General features: G+C 40.2%; 2 protein-coding genes across 2 annotated transcripts; both read left to right on the forward strand.

The window, feature by feature from the left end:
* The first annotated feature begins 3,620 nt into the window (after positions 1-3,620).
* LOC141617477 (uncharacterized) lies at positions 3,621-6,611 on the forward strand. The gene is made up of 4 exons (XM_074434673.1): positions 3,621-4,569; positions 4,771-5,155; positions 5,273-5,449; positions 5,543-6,611. Exons 1-4 carry the CDS (start codon positions 3,621-3,623, stop codon positions 6,609-6,611), a joined length of 2,580 nt encoding a protein of 859 aa, XP_074290774.1.
* A 246-nt stretch (positions 6,612-6,857) lies between these two features.
* On the forward strand, positions 6,858-7,334 carry LOC141617478 (uncharacterized). Its single transcript, XM_074434675.1, has one exon. The coding sequence runs from the start codon at positions 6,858-6,860 to the stop codon at positions 7,332-7,334; it is 477 nt and encodes a 158-aa protein (XP_074290776.1).
* Positions 7,335-22,473: the final 15,139 nt, after the last annotated feature.

The raw sequence follows: 22,473 nt of genomic DNA on the forward strand, positions 1-22,473 counted from the left end.
CTTCCGTACGTGTAAGAATGGTAGTATGATGGACGAAAGACATTTGAATTTGTAAAGGGAGTTGCTATTTCCTACACAAGCTTTTACTTAACCCCACACAAAATTTCCGTCTTTTTCTACTTTATCCTTCTCATTTTAAAACACAACCCAACAATAGTTTAGAATAGAGATAAAGCGGACACCACAGACCACCGTGCGACGGCGACTACGCACAGCCACAGACCACAGACAACGGCGCGGGCCCACAGCCCACCAGCGAAAGCACACACCCACAAGACACCAGCGACGACGATGATATATGACTATATACCACAGGCGACGACTCGCAAACCACCACCGATCCGATGCGCGGGAATTAGGCAGGGGAGTAGGATCGACTTGCAAGGGGTTGGGAACGAGGGTGGGTTCGACGACACAATGGTGACGGCGACAGTTAGGCCCACAGACCACCGGCGATGACTCGGGTCGGGTCCGTAGACCACCGATCAGACGGGCAGGAATTGGAGAATGAAATTAGGGTAATGCGTGGGAGTTGGGGAAGGCGGTGCGATCGACGACTCGACGGCGCTGGGGTTGTGCACGAGGGATTGGGGCTGGGTGAAGGGTGGTCAAGGTGGTTAGGGGAAGGGGAAAGGTCTCGGGGAAGGGGCTGGGTAGTTTTAGGATTTTTGCTTTTTTTTTTTTTTTTTTTTTTTTTTTAAGAAAGGGTAGAATTGGAAAAAATTGACAAAGTGTGTAGGATATGGTAAAAACTTGTGTAATACTCCCTCCCATCCAAACCAAAAGTTACATTTGACTTTTTGGTACTATTCATGATTGTAGAGAATCTTTGATATTATTAGTAATGTATAAGAGAAAACATAGTCATGCGAGATCTTGTTTAATTCATCGTCATGAATGCTATAAGAATATCAAATTTTTATAATTTTTAATAATGTGTAACTAAAGATATTCACGTTGCAAAACGCGCCTCAGTAAGCGTAATAAAGTTAAATGTAACTTTTGGTTTGGATGAGAGGGAGTATATAGCAATTACATACTACTAAGTTTTTGTAAATTTTATGTACGGAGTGTAGGGGATATGATATTAGACATAACTTATATGAGAATTAGTGATGTTATATACAATGTCAAATAACAGTGACATATGTAGATTCTCTTATAGTTTAATTATTATATAAAATGATAATGTTTTAATATGTGTGGTAATATTAATGTTATGTCACTCGAACTCTCATTAAGGCATATATAAGTATGGTGTACCCTAAGTTAGATAAGTATGGTTCAAACTGTTTTGGATTAGAAAGGGGCATCAATCATAAAAATCTGTTCAGATTCAATCTAAACAAAACCAATTTATTTTTAAACCCAAATTAAACTGAAACTCAATTAACCCTAGTTTTAAGAACCAATTTTTATATCCATCGGTTCTAGTTTTTAAAAGCATTTTTCAATAAGAATAAAACTAATCTATTATCTATTTAGCATCTAAAATTCTAAATCACTCCATATTAATGATTTATAGATGAAAAGGTGGAGTATACGAGCAATTATGTTTGTTAATGGCACGCGGTCGTAAGTCTTAACTGGTTACGTACGTGCAACCTAGGAGAATCTTACGTAGATTAAGTTGTTAGTGTACGTACATACTCCATGTTTCATCAAAACTTAGGATCAAAGTTAGGGAAAAACTTTACAGTTAGGGCTCCTAGAGAATCCTAGGGTTTCGTCTATCGTTTTCCTTAGATTTCTCCTCTTACTCGAGGCCTTTTCTTTCGATTTCGATCGCAGGGAGAAGGATTTTGCTTTGTTTTCTTTGTGCTTTTGTTTTTCTATACAGGGACAGATGGAAAGTTCGATGCGAGGCCTCATTCGTGACGGAAAGCGGCCGAGGGGAGAGGTAACGGAGGGAGAGGATGGTATATTTGAATGGGAAGAAGGCTTCGACGATGAAAAGGGGGAGGAGAAACTGCTACTTGTCGGGAAAATTTGGGCTTCTAAGTCGATCAACGCGAAAGCTGCCATTGAATCTATGATTAGACTTTGGAACCCTACAAAACCTATGGCAGGAAATATCATCGATGCAAAGGAGAAAGTTTTCGTCTTTCGATTTGGGTGTGAGCGAGATAAGGCAAACGTTCTCGAGGGGCAACCATGGCATTTCGACAAATTCTTATGGTGCTTCAATGAACCAAATTGTGAAGGTAAGATTACTGATGTCCCGCTATTTTTCTTCCCAATTTGGACAAGGGTTTATGACTTACCAATTGCGGGGAGATCGAGTGAGACAAATATAAAGAAAATAGGTGCTGCTTTAGGGTCCTATATTGCCATGGAAGTAGGGCCGAATAACAAACTTGACAGGGCGGTACGTATACGAGTGCTGCAGGATGTTCGTGCCCCCTTGAAATCGACCGTGCCAATTAAAATGAAGGGGGGTAGGGTTGTTGAGTTCGATGTAAAATATGAACGACTCCCATTATATTGCTATGGATGCGGGCACATTGGGCATGGCGAGAAGGATTGCGATGAGGGGCCATATGAGGAAGGGGAGTTGCGCTTTGGGGATTGGTTGAGAGCATCCCCATGGAAGGTAACGAAAACAACCAGCAAGGGTCCGGGTAGGGCAAGGAGGGACTTGAGCACTGTTTTCGAATCAGAAAAAAAGCAAGCTAGCGAATTCGATATAGCAAAGATGATTGACAAGCTTCAAGCAATTGCAATTGACCTCAAAATGAAAAGGAATGGGGTTTCTGCAGAGAATCAGGCGCATGGAGGGAAGGAAGGGGAGGGGGAGAGGGTGCCTGAATCTGAGCAGGGAGGGGAGAGAGGGGTGATACTTCCTGCGGGTATGGAAACAGAGGCTGATACTGTTCTAGACCGAGATGGGGCAACTATGGGGTATGATGTTTTAGGAGGAGATGAGGTGCAGGGGGTACGGCTGGAGGACACCACGGGTGTACAGGTAACGGGGCTCAGGCGAGAAGAGGGGGGGTGGAACTGGAAGTAAAATGGGGGAAAAGGGGACTGGGAAGTGGACGCGAATGGCGAGGGAGGTTATTGTGATGAGTAAAGGAGGTGGGAGATGTGAAATAGGGAAAAAAGTACGGGGTGAGGGAGTGGGAGAGGCTGGTAGCAAGAAACTTAAAATTACTACAGACGAGGGCGTCTTGATATCTGAGGCGGAGGTTGAGGGAGCTCAACCCCGCCGGGCCCAATGAATCTCCTAAGTCTCAACTGTCGGGGCTTGGGCAACCCCGATGCTGTAAATAATCTTCGTGCTCTTGTACGGAGGGAGGCCCCGACCATACTTTTTTTGTGCGAAACTAAGTTGTGTGGTCGTGATATGAGGAGAGTGAGAGAGAAATTGGATGGGTATTATGGGATTGAGGTTGATAGTATGGGGAGGGCTAGTGGTCTTGCTTTTATGTGAAAGAAGGAGGTAGATTGTACGCTCATGACGGCTTCACTCCATCACATTGATATGACGGTTAGAGAAGGGGGGGGGGGGGGAGTGGCGAGTTACGGGTTTTTATGGATGGCCATCTGTATCGGATAGACACTTATCTTGGGAGTTATTTCGACTTCTGGGTAGGCAATCTAATCTTCCGTGGTTATGTATGGGTGATTTTAATGAAGTATTATATTCGATTGAGATGAAAGGAGGGAGTAGAGCGCAGTGGCAAATGAATAACTTCCAAGAAGCTGTGAGTGATTGTGGGCTCAAGGATATTGGTTGGGAGGGGTACCAATTTACTTGGGACAATGGGCAAGCGGGAGAAGCTAACAGGCAGAGTATGATTGACAGGGCGATGCGCACGACCTCGTGGCTAGATATTTTTCCTTACGCGAAGTTGTTCCATTTAACGCGGGAGTGGTCTGGCCATGCTCCAATCAAGCTGTGCCTGGATAACCGAGTGGCGGCACAGACAGCTAGGCGGGGTTTCAAATTCGAGCAGATTTGGATTGGGGAGGAGGGATGTGAGGAGGCAGTGAGACGTGGGGTGGATAAAGGGTGTGGTGTATTGGGGGAAGCGATTAGAGCTTGCACCCGTGAACTAAACCAATGGAAAAAATCAAGCATCAAGAAAATTGGGTACATGATCGAACGCAAAAATCGTCAGCTGGCTCGTTTAACTGCAGGTAATCGGTCTGAGGAGGAGATTCGACATAGGAAAAAACTTGTTGCTGAGATTGCTACTCTTTGGCGACAAGAAGAGCAGTATTGGCGACAACGATCACGTGCTCTATGGCTAGCGGATGGAGATCGAAATACTAAATTTTTCCACAATAGGGCGGGGGAGAGGAAGAGGAAAAATTATATTGGCATGCTTGTTGATGATAATGGGGTGGAACGGGCTGGACACGATAATGTTGCGGGGGTGGCTACGGCCTATTTTAGGCAGTTGTTCTCTTCGACACAACCAAGTGAATTTGATGATGTGTTAGTAGGGCTGGAGGGACGAGTTTTGGAGCGTATGAACCTGATTTTGAGACAAGAATACCGAGAAGAAGAAGTGGTCGAAGCTTTGAATCAAATGCATCCTTTAAAAGCGCAGGGACCGGAGGGTATGAATGCTTTATTTTTCTAATATTTTTGGCATATTATTGGGTCGGATGTGATTGCCACGGTTTTGGGAATTTTAAGAGGAGAATTGGATCCGGGAGATTTTAATGAGACTAATATCGTTCTAATCCCTAAAAAGAAAGCGCCGGATAAAATTCGAGATTTTCGACCTATTAGTTTGTGTAATGTGGTGTACAAGCTAGTCTCAAAAGTTCTAGCAAACCGTCTCAAAATTTTTCTGGGTGAAATTGTGTCCGAAAATCAAAGTGCTTTTACCCCTGGCCGTCTTATCACTGATAATGTACTCATTGCTTTTGAGATGTTTCATCATATGAAGAGTTTAAGACAAGCTGAGGGGCACATGACGATTAAGCTTGATATGGCTAAGGCCTATGATAGGGTCGAATGGCGGTTTCTGAGACGGGTTCTGGAGGTGATGGGTTTTGACCACGGGTGGATTAGTCGGGTTATGAAATGTGTTTCATCTGTCTCTTTTTCGGTTCTCATCAATGGAGTTCAGATGGAGGGGTTTCGGCCTGAGCGTGGTTTACGCCAAGGGGATCCCTTGTCCCCATACCTGTTTATTCTGTGCGCGGAGGCATTATCTAATCTTATGCGACGGGCTATTGAATAAGGCTCTCTGCATGGGCTGCGGGTAGCAGCTACAGCTCCTACTATCTCTCATTTATTCTTTGCGGATGACAGCATCTTCATTGTGAAAGCAACGGAGGATGAAGCGGAGGTGGTGAGTGATATTTTGAGGAGATACGAAGCTACGTCGGGGCAACTAGTCAGCTTGGATAAGACCACGGTGTCATTTAGCAGAGGGGTTCCACGTGCGAGACGAGACGGGGTTGTGGGTAAGTTGGGTGTGAGCGAGGTGTAGGTCCAGGAGCGTTATTTAGGCTTGCCTACGGTTGTCGGGAGATCCAAAAAAGTTCTCACTGATATCATTCGTGACAAGTTGAGTAAAAGGTTACAAGGTTGGCGTGGGAAAACATTGTCTAGGGCTGGTAGGGAGGTTCTTATAAAGGCTGTTGCCAATTCACTCCCTACCTATGTAATGAGTGTATTCAAAATCCCGGCGAATTTTTTTAACGAGCTCCGGTCAATGGTCTCTCGGTTTTGGTGGGGGCATGGAGAAGGGAAGAGAGGTATCTCGTGGGTCTCATGGAAGCAACTTTGCAGGCCGAAATGTGAAGGGGGGATGGGCTTCCGCGACTTTGAGCTGTTCAATGATGCGCTCCTAGGAAAGCAAGCTTGGCGGCTCATCTCGGACCCGGGCTGTTTGTGGGCTCGAGTCATGAAGGCTCGTTACTATCATACCGGAGATTTTATGAGTGCGGGGATGGGGTATAGGCCAAGCTACACATGGAGGAGTATGATGGGTGCTCGGAGTGTCTTGGAGCGGGGGCTACGTAGACGAATTGGTGACGGGAAGGATACGAGCGTGTGGGGACATGCCTGGGTGGTGGGATCGAATAGTGGGAAGGTTATTTCACCTTGTGGACCGGGTAATGAGCTGATAATGGTGGCGGATCTGATTGAGCCGCATGGTAGGGGGTGGAATGTGACGATGTTAAATCAGCTGTTTCTCCCGTTTGAAGTTAAGAGGATCCTTAATATTCGCCTTAGCCCCAATGAGCCGAAGGATTCGTGGTACTGGTTCTTGGATAGAGAAGGGGAATACTCGGTGAAGACGGCTTATGCGAGTATTGTCGGGGACTTATATGAGTCGGGTGGCCCGTCGAACTGGGAGAAGGAGCGGTGGCTTTGGAATCGGTTGTGGAAAGTTCGGGTTTGGCCTCGCATCAAATTATTCTTCTGGCAACTGTGTAGTGGAGCTTTGGCTACATTGGAAAACATCGCAACTCGAGTGCGAGGTGAGTCTCTTACCCCTTGTTATTTTTGTTCGTATAATCCCGAGTCTTGTTTACATCTTTTCCGAGATTGCAGTGTGGCTAAATGGGTGTGGGATGCGTTGGGGGTGGACTTGAATGATGGTGGGGATGGAGCGGAGTGTGCGGGGGCAGTGCGTGAATGAGTGGAGTGTTTATGGAGGGGTTTGGAGGTAGGGGAGTATGGGAAGTGCATGGTTGGGTGCTGGGCTATTTGGGAGCACAGAAACAAAATGATTTTTGACAAGGAAGTGTTGGACCCGGCACGTATTGTTCAACGCACGCGAGACATTTTAGCTGAGATTGCTTCTGGTGAAATTGAGGGGCAAGGTAGGGTGGGCAGGCAGGGGGTGGATAGAAGGGAGCAAGAGAACGAGGGTTAGAGGCCGGCTATGGGTGGTTACGTCAAAATCAATGTGGATGCGGGGGTCAAGGAAGGAGAAGGGGTGAGTTCGGGGGTGGTATGTCGAGATGATCGAGGGGTAGTGATGTGGGGTTTAACGGTGGTTCGAGAGGAGGAATGGGACCCCAAGTTTGCAGAAGCGATGGCGGTTCACGATGGATTGGAGGAGGCTAAGACGAGGGGCATCCAACAAGTGGTGGTGGAGAGCGATTGTCTTCAAGTCATAGATGCACTCAAGGACAAACGCAGCGGGAGAAGCTCCTTTTCGCTTTTAGTTGATGATATTTTATTGCTTTGTAATAGTTTTCAGTCGGTAGTTTGGTCTCATACTAGTCGTATTAATAACTCTGTAGCTCATGCATTAGCTCATGTCGTTCCTAGAACAGTCGGTAAAACGATGTGGTCAGCTATGTTACCTCCGTGTGCAAACTCGGCAGCGGATTATGATTTATCGTTAATGAATTAATACCTTTCGGGGTGTTTTCTTCAAAAAAAAAAAAAAAAAACTTAGGATCAAAGTTTAATTACGTCATTGATGACAGAGATAGACCGATGTTATCGCACTTTAATGAGACTAATAATACACGGCTAATTTCTCTTAAAACATTAGTTGTATACTTCTCCCAATTTTCTTTCATTTTCCCCTTCCTTTTGGGCACAAAAATTAAGAAAGGGAAGAAAGAAGGAATAAAGTAGAATAAAGTATTGTGAGTTGTGAAATTTATATGTGAGAGAAAATAATAAAGAAGGGACTTGCTAAATCCCGCGCACTAGTTTACTAAATCCAATGCATTTTGCTCCTAATATTCCATAATCGCCCTTTGTTCTTAAAAGACAATTAGAAAGAGTTCTCTCCCCTTTTTTCTCAAAATCTAACCAATTCGTTAATAATTCAACAATGATAGATTGCAGATTTGCAATTCGCGCATATCACATGTTTTTTTCCGTTTCATCATCAACTTTTTCAATACCGTCTTTAATCGGTTTATTTTTAAAATTAGGGTTTGGATGGACGTCGATTAACCGCAGTTATAGATTTTAGTGTCATTTGCAGAACAGTATTTTTTGAGTATTAATGCAGAAGAATGCTCACAAAAGTCACGCCATTAAGTCATTGAACATTTGCAAGAAATACATCAAGGACATGCCAGTAACCCAGAATTCAATTGCCATAAGAGTCTAAGACCCAACAGAACAGTTAACAATACAAAATTTAATTAATTTGAGTTAATCTTCGTATACTCTTATGCAAAAAATGAGAACAAATTGTCTTTAGTCTCCCTTTCCCATCTGATTGCCTGACAACAATAACCTAGATATCAATTACGATGGTCTCACAAGCAGAGATTGAAAATGAACTCGAAGATGCCGAACTGAACATTCAGTATTCGGTACATCTCATTTACGTTGACGGCGATTGGTAGTGAAGGTTGTGGCGGCGGCGATTGGTAGTGTATGGAGGAGTGGTCGGCGCGGAGATAGGGGTATTGAGAGGTAGTCAGCGGCGCTGGGACGGTGGTGGAGAGTGGCGGCGCTAGGATGCTGGTTGGGGTTTCTCATTTTTTAGGTTTTTCTCTCTTTTGTTTCTCTCTCTTCTTTCTCAGTGGGTGAGAAATGAGAGGGGTATAGATGGAATAAATGGAAAAAATGTGCGGGATTAAGTAAAATAATGCGCGGGATTTAGCAAGTACGATAAAGAATGAATAATGAATAAAGAATAGATAAGTAATGAAAGTTGTTGATTTTTTAGGAGAGAAAAATTAATAAAAATGAATGAAACTTACCAAAAAAAGAAAGAGGGAAGATAATTAAATTTTTGTGAAAAAGGAAAGAGGGAAGATAATAGAAAATTGGAGGGAGTATATCTTAGTTAAGAAAAGCACATGGACTGCCACTTACCAAACCCATGACTCAAGTCATGAGCCATGGGAATTTGTTGTGGATAACCACCATGCAAAGCCCATCAGACACCACACTCCATACTACATTATTACTAGGGCTGAGCAAATCCGTATATCCGATACGGTTTTGAAAACCGTATCGGGTATACGGTTTTTAAAATACCATTTTTTGTGTTCCGGATACGATACGGTTTAACCGGGTATACGGTTTTCGGGTACCCGGTTAAACCGGATATACGAAATCTGGATACGGTTTTGCTTAAATCAAATAAAGCTACAATAGAAAATCAAAATAAAGCGAAAATCAAACGAATAATCGAAATCGAAATACAAACAAAAATCAAAGTATCAAACGAAAAAAACAAGTGAAGTATAAACGGAAATCAAACAACAACAAACAATAAATCTTGATAAAAGAACTATTTGTGACTTCGTGTGGCAGAAGTTGCTCAAGTAGGGTTGATAAATTGGGGATTTGATTGTGAATTGGCGGAGGAATTGGGGATCTAAAATTTGGGGTTGGGGAAGTGAGAGGGAGAGAGGATAATAAACTCCAAACTGTGTACTATGTAGTTGTGTGTGGTGTACCGTGTAGCATTTCGATTGATTAGTTTATTGAAACCGTATATATGGTTTTCATTTTCCCCGACTGGATATGGTACGGTTTCTTAAAAACCGTATCGTATATACAGAAATCCGTATCGTATATACGGAAAACCGTATAATAAGAACCGTGTATCGTATTGTATCCGTATAAAAAAAACCGTATTGTATATTTTTGCTTAGCCCTAATTATTACAGCCCTAGCCTTTTATTTTAATTAATTAATTAACCATATAAATGGGTAATGAACCTGGTAATTAAGGGAAGGTTAACTATTTTTTTTTTTTTTTTTTTTTTTTTTTTTTTTTTTTTTATGGTAGCCAACATGAATAAAACAAACTTGAACTATTAGTTGAAATGAAGAGAGTTCTGTTTCTATAGCTTAATTAATTTCCTTATCCGACCCTAATAAACCACATAGTAATTGAGTTTGGAATGGTCTTCAAAGATAATCATCCAATATGAAAGCTTGTTTTCTAGAGTATTGTGTTTTTAGCTGTTTTTTACATGAACATTTTTTAAGCAATAAAGTATAGATAGAGTAGTTATTAATACATCACTAGCTAAATATATTGTATTAATTAAAGACTCCCAGCATGTATTCTAGTTCTAGTGCATAAGAAAAGATACAAAAAAAATCTATGTTGTTAAAGGAGTATTACTTTTAAAATTATAATATAGTGACATTTGTAAGTCAGAAATCAGAATGTACCATATATACTGCCATATGTAAATACAAGTGTCTCATCTCATATACTCTGTAATAAAAATACCGCCTACTTGTTCCGTCATAAAATAAAAATACCCAAATAAAATATAAAAAAAGGCAAAAAAATAATGATTGGAACGGAGGAGTATGTTTTATTTGATAATATGGTTTATGAGTTTGTCGGGTGCATATAGTAGTCTCATACAAAACTAATTAATGTGTGTATGTATATGCATCTAGCCTAGCCATCTAAATTGTGTACGTGCATAAATAAATTACAAAAAGATAAGTGAGTTAATGAGCTAACCTTGGCTTTAATTTGTACACCTTAGAAATTAGAATGCAACATATGAATTGAAGTGTATTTAATTTGTGTCCCCATAATCAAAGCAATAATCCCTTGGACTGACAAACAGAATAATAGAGAAGAAGAAGAAGAATAGTTGTTGATGATGATGTTTAATTAAAAAGATTTTAATTAGTGAATATTTTTGATTAAGGAATAACGTTGCATTGATGAGAAGTTTATGGTGGGAAATTTAAGTGAGACTTTATTATAAAAGAGAGATCGAGTTGTTGTATAAAGCCCAAATAATTAGTCGGCCATCTAAGCATATCTATTTCCCATGCTGTATGTATCCAATTTACGTCGTGTCATATCTCCTTTCTTACAATCTTATTCTCATCTAAACCTATAAAGGTTCTTCTTGTTTGCTTGTTTTGCTTCCCGGTCAGCCCCTTGAAGGATGCTCTCTTTAATTAGACTACCTTTTTTTACAACTCAAAATTAGATGTCAATGTAAAAGGTCCCCGACATTCGATTTGACGACTAATATCAGTCTTCTGTTGGGTTATACTCCCTCCGTACCACACCAAAGGTAATGTAGGAAAAAACGGAGTATTTAAGAAAAAGTGGAAAAAGTAAGGGTAAAGAGGGAAAAAATAGGTGGGGTATGTAATTGTGGGTTTAATTATGGGTTGATAGGTGGGGTATGTAATGACATTTTGTGTAAATATCAAATATGTATGAGGATAACTTGGTAATATTGTGGGTCAAATAAGGAATGTTACCTTTGGTGTGGTACGTCCGTTTATAGTAAGTGTTACCATTGGTCTGGTACGGAGGAAGTATATGTTAGTAGTTGTTAAATTGGTGATTGTTCTTAGACCACCTCCAAGCAAGGTCAATTTGGGGGGGGGTCAATTTATGGAAGATCGTCTTAATCCACATTTAAGGAAAAGATTAGGGTGATCCAAGGATTGAAAAGGTGAGTGAAGGTCAGTTTGTGACCCTTGTTTGTTCAAATTGACCTCGTTTGTGACCCAATAGGTGTCATCTTCTGGTTGGTTGGACACACAAAAAAGGACAATTGCAAGAAAATGTATGCTTTATCCTCTGCCAAAGCATCCCTTGCTTCCTGTCATTTCCGTCAAAATGAGAAAAGGAAAGAATGAATTAATAACAAAATTAAATTATGATTATAAATTAAATTAAAACAAGAAAAAAATACAAATATTTTAAAAAGGGCTATATTTTTTAATTGTGTACAAAATAAACTCAATTTTGATGTATTTTGACATACTTTTTTTTTTTTAATAATCTTACTTAATTTCAGATCTAATATGTCTAAATTAAAATTTAAGTACATATAAAATTGATTTCCTTATCAAACATACTCAACTTACCTGTTGTACGATAATGATGGTTCATGATGGGGAAGATCGAAGGGCAAAGAAATTAATTTGGGGAAGATGAAGATTTATTGGGATGATGAACGGTGACGATCCAAAATCTGGTGAAAATCAACCGAAAAATACCCAAAAATCTGGCGAAAATGATCAACCTTCATCAATCTCGCGAAAATAATCCCAAATCGAGAGAAATGAAGGTGTATTTTTGTTTTTTGGTTGAAATAAATGATCTTTATTTGGTGAATGAAATGGAGGATTGAAATCGAAATAATCCCAAATAATCGAAATCGAAATCGGATGAACGATTGAACAAAAGATCTTTATTAGATTTATTTGGCTGAGAATGGAATGAACGATTGATGAACAAAGGATCGAAATCGATTGAAATCATGAAGGGAGAGAAATTAGGATTTCAGATCTTGATTGGGAAAAAAATTGGGGATTAATTTGGAAAAGGGGAGAGAGGTTTTAGTGGGGTAGAGAATGTGGGAAATGATTGGAAATGATTAGAAATGTTGGAAAGTGGAAAATGATTGGATTAATTGACCCAGGTCGTGACCTTCTTCTTGGGAGGGTGAAAATGGATCAAGTTAATAAGGGGTGATTAAGAGTAAAAATTATAATTGACCCGATTAAGTCGACCTTTTGCTTGGGGATGGTCTTAACGGTCTCTAAATGTAGTTGCCCGTGTCTAGAATTCTTGCACTTTGTTAATGGTGGACTTCAACTTGTTATCTCTATGATGAGCGGTGCTCGAAATACAAAGAGACTACACGGTAATACGTGTTGAGTTTATGGATTCAAGTACCTAAGAGGGGGAGGGGGTGAATTAGGTACTATCTAAAAATTTAAGTTTAACTTTATTGATTTAAAGTAAGTTATAGGATGAAAGGAGATAGGAGAATACTTCGAATAATATCGAGAAATTTAACGAGTATTAAAATGGACGTTTGCTGAAGTATGAAAGTAACCATTGTTCTGACTGTAGCTATTTGTCTCAGTTCATGAAGTACAGACTGCAGACCAAATGTGACAGTATGTGGAACTGTTACTTCAAAAGTTAAGTAAAAGAAATGCAAACGAAATAAAGAGCAGCGGAATAAAACAAATAAAATCAAACACGTGATTTTTGATTTGGTCCGGCAAGAACTCAAGTGCCTACGTCCAATCTACATTTTATTGATTAATTTTAGTGATCTACTCCGACTACTAAAAAACCCGTACAATAAAAAGACAACAACCTACTCCGGTTGTGACACAAGTTCAAGAACTACTCCGTTCTAGAACAAGTCAACTCGCAACCTACTCCGGTTGCCAAAGAGTTAAAGACTACTCCGTCCTAAACTCTACACACAAACTTAGAACGTTATAAGGTTCAAGTTTCCACTAGCTTATTCTTAAAAAGAATTGAGATGGACAACTTTACAAGATCAACGGTTCATAAGTGAGAGAGTCTAGTATATTAAAGTAACAGTAGCCATGATTGTAACACTTGAAGACTTTTAAAAGCTTTGCAAAGTAAAGACTCGGTTTTTAAGCTTTGAAAACAATTTTGCAAACTTAGATGAAATCTCAGAAAAAGTCTTAAGGTTTTGAGGGGATAAGGCACGCCTTTTATAGGGAGAGTAAACAAGGTGGGTTGTTAGGGTTTTAAGGATCAAGGACCATCACATGTGATGAGGTTCAACAACTTCCCAAACTTGCACAAAAGAGGGTTCTTATTCAAAAGGCAAAGGAGAGAAAGAGTGTTTGAAATTATCCAAAAGAGATCATAAGTTTTCAGAAAACAAAGGGTGGAAAACAAGTCACATGATGACAAGCTTTCACAAAAATGGCTAAAAAGCAATCCTTATTTTATGAAAGACCAAAGAGTCAAATTTGCACAAAGGGGAAACAATTTGAAATGATAATTACTCAAACCACTTTTTCTAGAAGGCCAAATCCTTGCAAAAAATCTGAAAGTCATCTTTTAAAATGCAAGACACGTGAATGACTTTTGAAAGATAAGAAGAAGTTCCAGGTGTTACGAATCAAGGCAACGGTCCAGGCTGCTGTTACTTGTGAAAGTAACAGTGGCCTTGACTGTTTCTATTTCTTTAAAATACTCTACTTTCTAACTTGTACATTAGATGACGCCTAGGACTCAATACTTTGGGTGATCAACAATTCAACACTTCTTAATCCAAGCTTGATTTAATCATAAATCCTGAAAAGGTAAACTAAGATAGCACACATTAAATGGGCATGTTATCATCAATCAAAGGAACCCAACAAATTCCCCCTTTGATGATGACAAGCCCTAAAACGAATGTAAACAACTTATTTGAAGATTTAATCAAGCAAGATCATATGAGAGAAGGAACTATATTACCTTATGGAGCAAGGACTTAAATCAAACTTACCATGGCAAATTTACATTGCCCCAAAACAAGAGTAAAAGTGTGAAGGTTAGGCCTAGTTATGAGTTAACTAATATGCAATGAGATTAAGAGCATGAGTTTACCTTTTCCCCCTCTTGACATCATCAAAAGGGCAGGGATGTCAAAAGCATTCAAGAGCAAGCACGCATAAGAAAACACAAAAAGACACACACAAACGTGACAAGATAACAAGGCCAACACAAACATACGGTTTAAACATAGTCTAACCATAGTTCACCAAGACTAAAAGTAGTTTAACATACACCACCAAGCAAGAAATTAAGAGTGATCATTCGGTAGAGACAAAAGAAAAAGGCAGGGCAAAGATAGGCAAGAGTTTAAACGGGTAAAGGGTTCAAGGAGAGGAGGCTTGGTCACCATCTGAGCCATCACCCAAGGGGTCATCATCCAACGGGTCGGCTAAACCATCATCACCATGCTCCTTAGTTGAGACAAGAGTGGAAATAATATCCACTTCACCACGAATCACGTCCATAGTAGATGTAAGAGCCGAGAGAGCCACGTCCTTTCGACTAGCATCGTGCTTGTCCCAAGCACTCAAATCTGCAATGGCTTGGAGAATTTCCCGTAAACTACCCGTTCCAACTTGACTAGACGACCCACCCTCTGGTTCCGACTTAATTTTCACAGAAATCAGTTCATCATTATCCACTTTGATAAGCATCTTTCCCATTTGACCATCATTCATTATATCACACATGTCCAAGGACCCCATGCTAGAGCTAACTAATACCCCGTGTGCCTTAAGCACAATTGACAACCACATTCCATAGGGTAGATGAAGCATACTAGTGGAGGGTTTACGGAGTTTGGCCGAGATAAGGTCAAAGCGCTTAAACATTAACCCAATCAAATTAACCTTTTTATGAGTTGCAATATGATATATGAGATATTGTTAGGCTATGGATAATTTTCCCCGGTCACCCGAAGGGTAAAGAGAACGACAAAGCATGTTGAAGATTAATTGGAGAGGAGGGGGTATGGAGGTATTACTAATGGGACCACAAGTTACGGCTTTTGGACAAACAACTTTGGCAACGGCTAAGGGTGAGGCATAAGGAAGGGCTACCCAGGTTTCAGCAGGGAGATTGTCATAACCTCCGGTTGGGACATTAAGAGCAGTAGCAAAATCAGATTGAAAAAGTTTAAGCGGTTTACCATTAACTTTAGCCATGAGAAAATCACCCGACTTATCCACTCGGACCGTTGCAAATAACTGAACCACTTCATTGACAAACACGGGTTCACGAAGCTTCAATAGATTTTCCCACCCTTGAGCCATAATCATGTCTCTTACATTGTGAAAGGCAGGAGACTCAAACCAGGACTGTTTATAGACCCGAGGAGAGTGAATAGCTTTAGGGGACATCAATCATTCACAATTTTTGTAGATAGAGGTGGGAAGATCCAAGCTTTCAAGTTGTTCCCAAATACGAGCCATGTCCCATTTGGAGGTGAGTGACACTGAATCTGATGGGGAAAGATACACCAATTTTTTCTTTGAGGGTTTGGATTTTTTAGAAGAGGGTTCAAGGGATGGTTCAACTGGTGGATCAATGGTTTGATTGAGAGTAGTAGATCCGGGGTCAACTTCACTTTGCTCGACACTCTCTGAAATTGGGGGTAAAGAGGATTCAGTAACTGTTGCTTTTCTTTTATTAACTTTCTTCGCCGGAATCGGAACGGAATCAGCAGGTTTTGTTGAATTCACACTTAGATCACATGGAGTTTCTTCATTATCATCAATATCCACAGTGACGGTTTCGGTGGAGGAGCTTGAGACTGTAGTACCCTTCTTGCGGCCACCTCGAGTTCGACGCCCAACCATGGTGGAGATTGGAACGTCGTCAGATGGGACCGTGGTTGGAGGAATAGTGGCGAGAGGAGTTGGATGAGGGTTTACAGGTTCTGGGTTAGGGGTTGGTAATGGAGTTGTGGATGGAGTCTTTTTGAGGTGGCATAGTTTTGGAGGTAGTTGGTGGGTCAGATAATGGAGATGGATTGGTAATTTTTACGGGTTTGATGGGAATGGCGGTGTTAAAAGAGGTTTTGACCATGGTGGGTAAAAGAGTTATAGGGTAGGTGAAATGAAGGGAGTGGAAGGTGAAAGGTTTTGTGAGTTGAGGGATTTTGGACGGGGGGTTAAAGGGATGATTGGCCCAATCAATAAATGAGGTAAGTAGGGGTAGTTGGCCCAATAAATTGAATTGATCACTCGAAATCAAACGCAAGGTAGCATAACATAAATGTAAATTTAGATATGAGGTTGAGTGATTATCGACTCACGAGTATGGTGTCAATTTTCGGTCTAAAAATGATATGGATGCACGTAGAACACTTAATAACATATGTCCATTTTAGTTTAATCAATTAGAGAAATTAGTCAGACTCACACTAAAAATTACAAGCAATTAATTAACCCAATTTCTAGTCTAAATTTCTCAAAATGTTCTCTTGCAAGTGGCTTAGTAAAAATGTCGGCAATTTGATTTTCGATTTTGCAAAAGATAAGTCTAACATGTCCTTTCTCCACATGATCACGAATGAAATGATGACGAATATCAATATGTTTGGTTTTAGAGTGTTGAATGGGATTTTTGGAAATATTTATTGCACTCGTATTATCACACATTATGGGAACGGAGTCAAAAATAATGCCAAAATCAAGGAGTTGTTGTCTTACCCAAAGGAGTTGAGAACAACAATGTGCGGCACTAACATACTCGCTTTCGGCCGTTGAAAGAGCTACCGTGTTTTGTTTCTTTGAGCCCCAAGAAATCAAGCAAGGACCCAAGAATGTAGCAATTCCGGAGGTGCTCTTTCTATCTACCGTGCACCCTGCATAGTCTGCATCCGTAAAGCCTATGAGATCAAAAGGACAATGTAAGGGATACCATAAGTAGAGATCTTGTGTTCCAATCAAATACCGAAGAATTCGTTTAACGGCTTTAAAATGGGATTCTTTCGGATTTGCTTGGAACCTAGAACATAAAAAAACACTAAAGAGAATGTCGGGACGGCTTGCGGTCAAGTAAAGAAGTGAGCCTATCATACCTCTATACACCTTTTCACTAATATTCTTACCGAGTTCATCTTTGTCCAATTTGGACCCGGCTACCATAGGTGTATCATGAGACCTACCATTTGTCATCCTAAATTTCTTAAGCATTTCTTTAATGTACTTTTGTTGATGAATCATGATTCCATCCTTTGATTGTTTGCTTTGGAGCCCAAGGAAAAATCCTAGCTCACCCATCATGCTCATTTCAAACTCCGATTTCATTAGTTCCGAAAAATACAAGTATAGGAGTTCATTTGTTGCACCAAATATAATGTCATCAACATATACTTGGACAACCAACAGTTCAGCTGACTGTGACTTTAAGAACAATGTTTTGTCAAAGGAGCCTCTTTTAAAACCATTTTCAATAAGAAATTTAGACAATCTATCATACCAACACCTAGGTGCTTGTTTTAAACCGTAAAGAGCTTTGTCTAATTTGAAAACATTGTTAGGCAAATCGTTGTCCTCAAAGCCCGGTGGTTGCTCTACAAAGACATCTTCTTCCAAATATCCATTTAAGAAAGCGGTTTTAACATCCATTTGGAAGAGTTTAATGCCTTTGTGAGCCGCAAAAGCTATAAGTAATCGTATGGCTTCAAGTCTAGCTACCGGTGCATAGGTTTCATCGTAGTCAATACCTTCTTATTGATTATAACCTTGCACCACTAGCCTAGCCTTGTTCCTTACAATTTCTCCCGAGTCATCAAGCTTATTGTGAAAGACCCACCTAGTACCAATGGCGGTATGATTAGGCGGTCTAGGGAATAAGTGCCATACCTCATTTCTTTTGAATTGATTGAGTTCTTCTTGCATGGCAAGAAACCAATCTGCATCAGTCAGAGCGACTGTTACTTTGGCGGGTTCGATTTGAGAAAGGAAGGCATTGTGGGCACAATACTCGTTGATATGAGCGAGATTGTTGAGGGATGATCTTATTTGAATTCCAGAGTTGAGATCGCTTGTGAGATTAGAGAGTGGATGAGAGCTTTGATGTTTCCACTTCTTTGGAACAATAGTTTCTTGTTCCCCCTCAGTGACATCGAGTCTCGTGGATTGTTTCCATTTGCTTAGAGTGGTCTTCATCATCACTGTTTTGAGTTGAATCAATTCTGGAGGTGGAGGCAACAGTCGTTAGGTCTGTTGCATCCAGAGAGGAAACGGCAGCAGGTGTGCCACGTGTTCCCCCTGAGTTGCAGCTTTCCTTTGAAGGTAACAGTTCCTATGGCTGTTGCAAATCAGCGTTGGGAGCTTCTATTTCCTCGAACACGAAATCTTTTCGAACGAGACCAATCTCAAACTCATCATCATCATCATCTTATTCCACGTTTGGTACCTGTCCAAGCACACTAGATTCATCAAAAATGACATGGATGCTTTCTTCAATCAACATGGTTCGTTTATTGTAAAATTTATAGGCCTTGCTATGATCGGAGTACCCAATAAACACCCCTTCATCACTACGTGGATCAAACTTACCCGAGTTGTTTTTACCATTGTTATGAACAAAACATTTGCTTCCAAAGCATCTAAAATATGAAATATTGGGTTTTCTTCCACGTAGTAGTTCATAGGGAGTTTTATTCAAGATACTCCTTATCATGACACGATTATGAATGTAGCAAGCGGTATTTACCGCTTCGGCCCAAAAGTTCTTAGGCAACTTACTACATAATAACATTGTTCTAGCCATACCTTCAAGGGTCCTATTCATCCTTTCAACCACACCATTTTGTTGTGGGGTTCTAGGAGCCGAGAAGTTATGGTCTACACCATTGTCATCACAATAAGCACCAAATGATGAGTTTTCAAATTCGGTTCCGTGATCGGTTCTTATTGAAACAAGTTTTAAATTAAGTTTATTTTGAATCTTTCTTAAACAAATTAGAAACTCATCAAATGCCTCATTCTTAGAGCTTAAGAAGAGTGCCCAAACAAACCTAGAGTAATCATCAACAATGACACACACATAACGACTACCACCTCTACTTCTAGTTCTCATTGGTCCACACAAGTCGATATGTAGAAGTTGTAAAGGTTGAGATGTACTCACAATTCTTTTGGATTTAAAAGAACATCTAACATGTTTGCCTCTAGCACATTCATCACACACTTATCAAAATCAAACTTCATATTGGGAATGCCTTCAACTAAGTAAAGTCTTTTAAGGGTGTTAAGAGTTTTAGTACTAACATGACCAAACCTTTTATGCTATAGCCAAGGATCATTGTTCATTACACTCATGCAAGACATGGTATGACCGGATAGAGTGTTCAAATTAGTTAAGTACACGTCTTTGACACGTCTTCCTTCGAGGATTAATTCATGAGTAGTGGCATCAATTATTCGACACACATTAGCACTAAATTCTACAATATTACCCTTATCACAAAGTTGAGAAATGCTAAGGAGATTATGCTTCAAACCTTTGACAAGCCGCACGTTGTCGACACAAAGTAATGGTGACTTACCAACCTTTCCAATGCCAATTACTTCACCCTTTTTGTTGTCACCAAACCTTACCGTGCCACCATTGTATGCTTTAAGTGAGAGGAATTGGCTTCTATCACCCGTCATGTGACGAGAGCATCCACTATCCAAGTACCAATTGCGGCCGCCTCTCACCAAGCCCTACACAAGATTAAACTTTGAGTTTAGGAACCCAAACAAACTTGGGTCCCCTTTTGTGATCAACATATCTTACGGTGTCTTTCCTAATCCATATTTGCCTTATTACTTTGATGTTCTTGTTAATGTCATCAAATCTTTTTCTACAAGCACTGAAGACATGGCCATTCTTACCACAATTGTTGTAAATAATGTATTCGAGAAGACCAACGTATTTCCTTCTTCTAAAATCAGTTTTAGGCTTCTGGATGCAACAGTCTGTCTGATTGTTCCATTTGAAGCCCAAACCAGCAACTTTGCTACATCTCTCGGTTTGACTCGTGAGAAAGTTTAACGCAGTTTGACTTCCCTCCCATTTTTCAATGATGTTTTTAGCATTTATAAGTTCATTGGTCAAGTCATTGACTCTAGAGAGGAGATGCAAATTCTTTTCTTTTTCCCTCTTGAGTTCATAATTGTTTACACTTTCTATAGACAACCTTTTCTCAACTATGAAGTCATGGGTGTGGTTATTGAGTTTAGACACGATATATCCGATCTTTTCTTTGGACTCCTCATACTTGGATGTCATCTCATCAAGACGTTTGTTTAGATCAACGAATTCATCGGATCTATGATGAGGAGTAGATCTAGAAGTGCTACACTCGGGCATACCCTTTTGAAGAAAGATAAGCCTTTCATGAAGAACCTCTATTTCTTTCTTGAGACTAACTACCTCACCTTTTAGACACTTGTTTTCATTGACCAAACACTCAATTTTCTCATTGGACTTGTCTAAATGTTTGTCAGAAGCAACAGTCCCAGACACTGTTTCTCTTAGGTATACAATCTCAACCACAAGGTCATAGACTTCATTTTCGAGAGCATCTTTGTCCTTCAAAAGATCATCACGCTCCTTGGTTAGTGAGGAAACTTGCATCACCAAGGTAGTGTTGACATTTTCAAGGTCAGAGACGTCCGTGGGGGTCATCTTAAGACGCTCTAATTCTTTAGTCAAATGTTTGTTCAACCTGTTGACTCTTTTAACTTCATCATAAGCCTCAGAGGTGACAGTGACGTTGTCTGTTGCTTTTAGTTCATTTTTAAGGTTAAAGTTCTCTTGAGCAATTTCCTCAATCTCATTTTGCATTACCTCAAGTTTATCATTTTGAAACCGACACTTATCAAAAAGTTGGTCAAGAAGCTTACATACTTTCTATTTGGAGTAAGTTCTAGCCTTGGCCTTTAGATGATTTACCTCGTTGTCGGAATCGGATTCGGAGTCATCGGGATTAGCCATGAGGCATCTTAGGTGTTCGATTTTTGAGGTTTTTGAGACTTTGTCCTTAAGATGACTTGTAAGACACATTTTAGCCTTTAGTTCCTCCTCGATGAGTTCCTCATCTTCCTCGGAGTCGGACATTCTCCAAATAGCACTCATGACTCTATGTTTATAGTCTTTTTTAATTTTTTCTATTTTTTCCTTTGATTTGATGTCATCCCACTTGGGACATTCTTTAATTTGGTGAGTTTTATCACCACATTAAAAGCATCCCACGGTGGAATTAGGTCGTTTCTTAGGAAAGCGTTTTTTCGAGTAATTATTAGTGAACCTTTTGTTTCCTTGACCATTGACTAACCCGGCTAGATTTCTTGAGAACATAGCAAACTCGTCTTCCTCCTCATCTTCTCCATCACTTGGAGAGGATGTGAGGGTGAGACTCTTTCCCTTTGAGGACTCACTAGAATGCTTGTCGAGATTAAACTCATGAGCCATTAGTGATCCCATTAGTTCATGAAGAGATAGGGTTGACAAGTCTTTAGCTTCCTCTATGGCGGTGACCTTGGGTTGCCACTTAGAGGTTAGACTACGAAGGATTTTTCGAATGTTGTCCTCAGACTCGAAATTCCTTCCTAGACTCTTTAGCTCATTAATAATACAAGAAAAACGTGAAGAAAAACTATTTATGGACTTGTCCTTTGACATTCTAAACATCTCATATTGTTGCATGAGAAGCTCAACACGGTGTTTTCTCACTTGGGATGTCCCTTCATAGGCAAGTACAAGAGAATCCCAAATAGATTTTGCCGTAGGACATCCAAAAATTCGACTAACTTCCCCCTCACCAACGCAACGTTCAAGAATCGACATTGCTTTGGAGTTTTTTTTCGGCAAGTTTGAAGTCATTTTCATTGTAATCTTTTTCCTCTTTCGTTTTGGTGAAACCGTTTAAGATATCGGTTTCCTCAATAACAAGAGGTCCATTTTGGATGATGTTCCAACATTGATAGTCTATGCTTTTGATGTAATGTTCCATTTTGAGTTTCCACCATCCAAAATTCGCACCGGTAAAGACCGGGATCTTAGAGTGTTTCTCGAAATCCATTACCCACGAATCAAACTCTAAGGCGATTAGCCTCGATCAAGAGCACGAGGCTCTGATACCAATTGTTTAGTTTATGGATTCAAGTACCAAATGTAGTTGCCCGTGTCTAGAATTCTTGCACTTTGTTAATGGTGGACTTCAACTTGTTATCTCTATGATGAGCGGTGCTCGAAATACAAAGAGACTACACGGTAATACGTGTTG

This window comes from Silene latifolia, chromosome X (assembly GCF_048544455.1).
Source record: "Silene latifolia isolate original U9 population chromosome X, ASM4854445v1, whole genome shotgun sequence".
NCBI classification, from domain to species: domain Eukaryota; kingdom Viridiplantae; phylum Streptophyta; class Magnoliopsida; order Caryophyllales; family Caryophyllaceae; genus Silene; species Silene latifolia.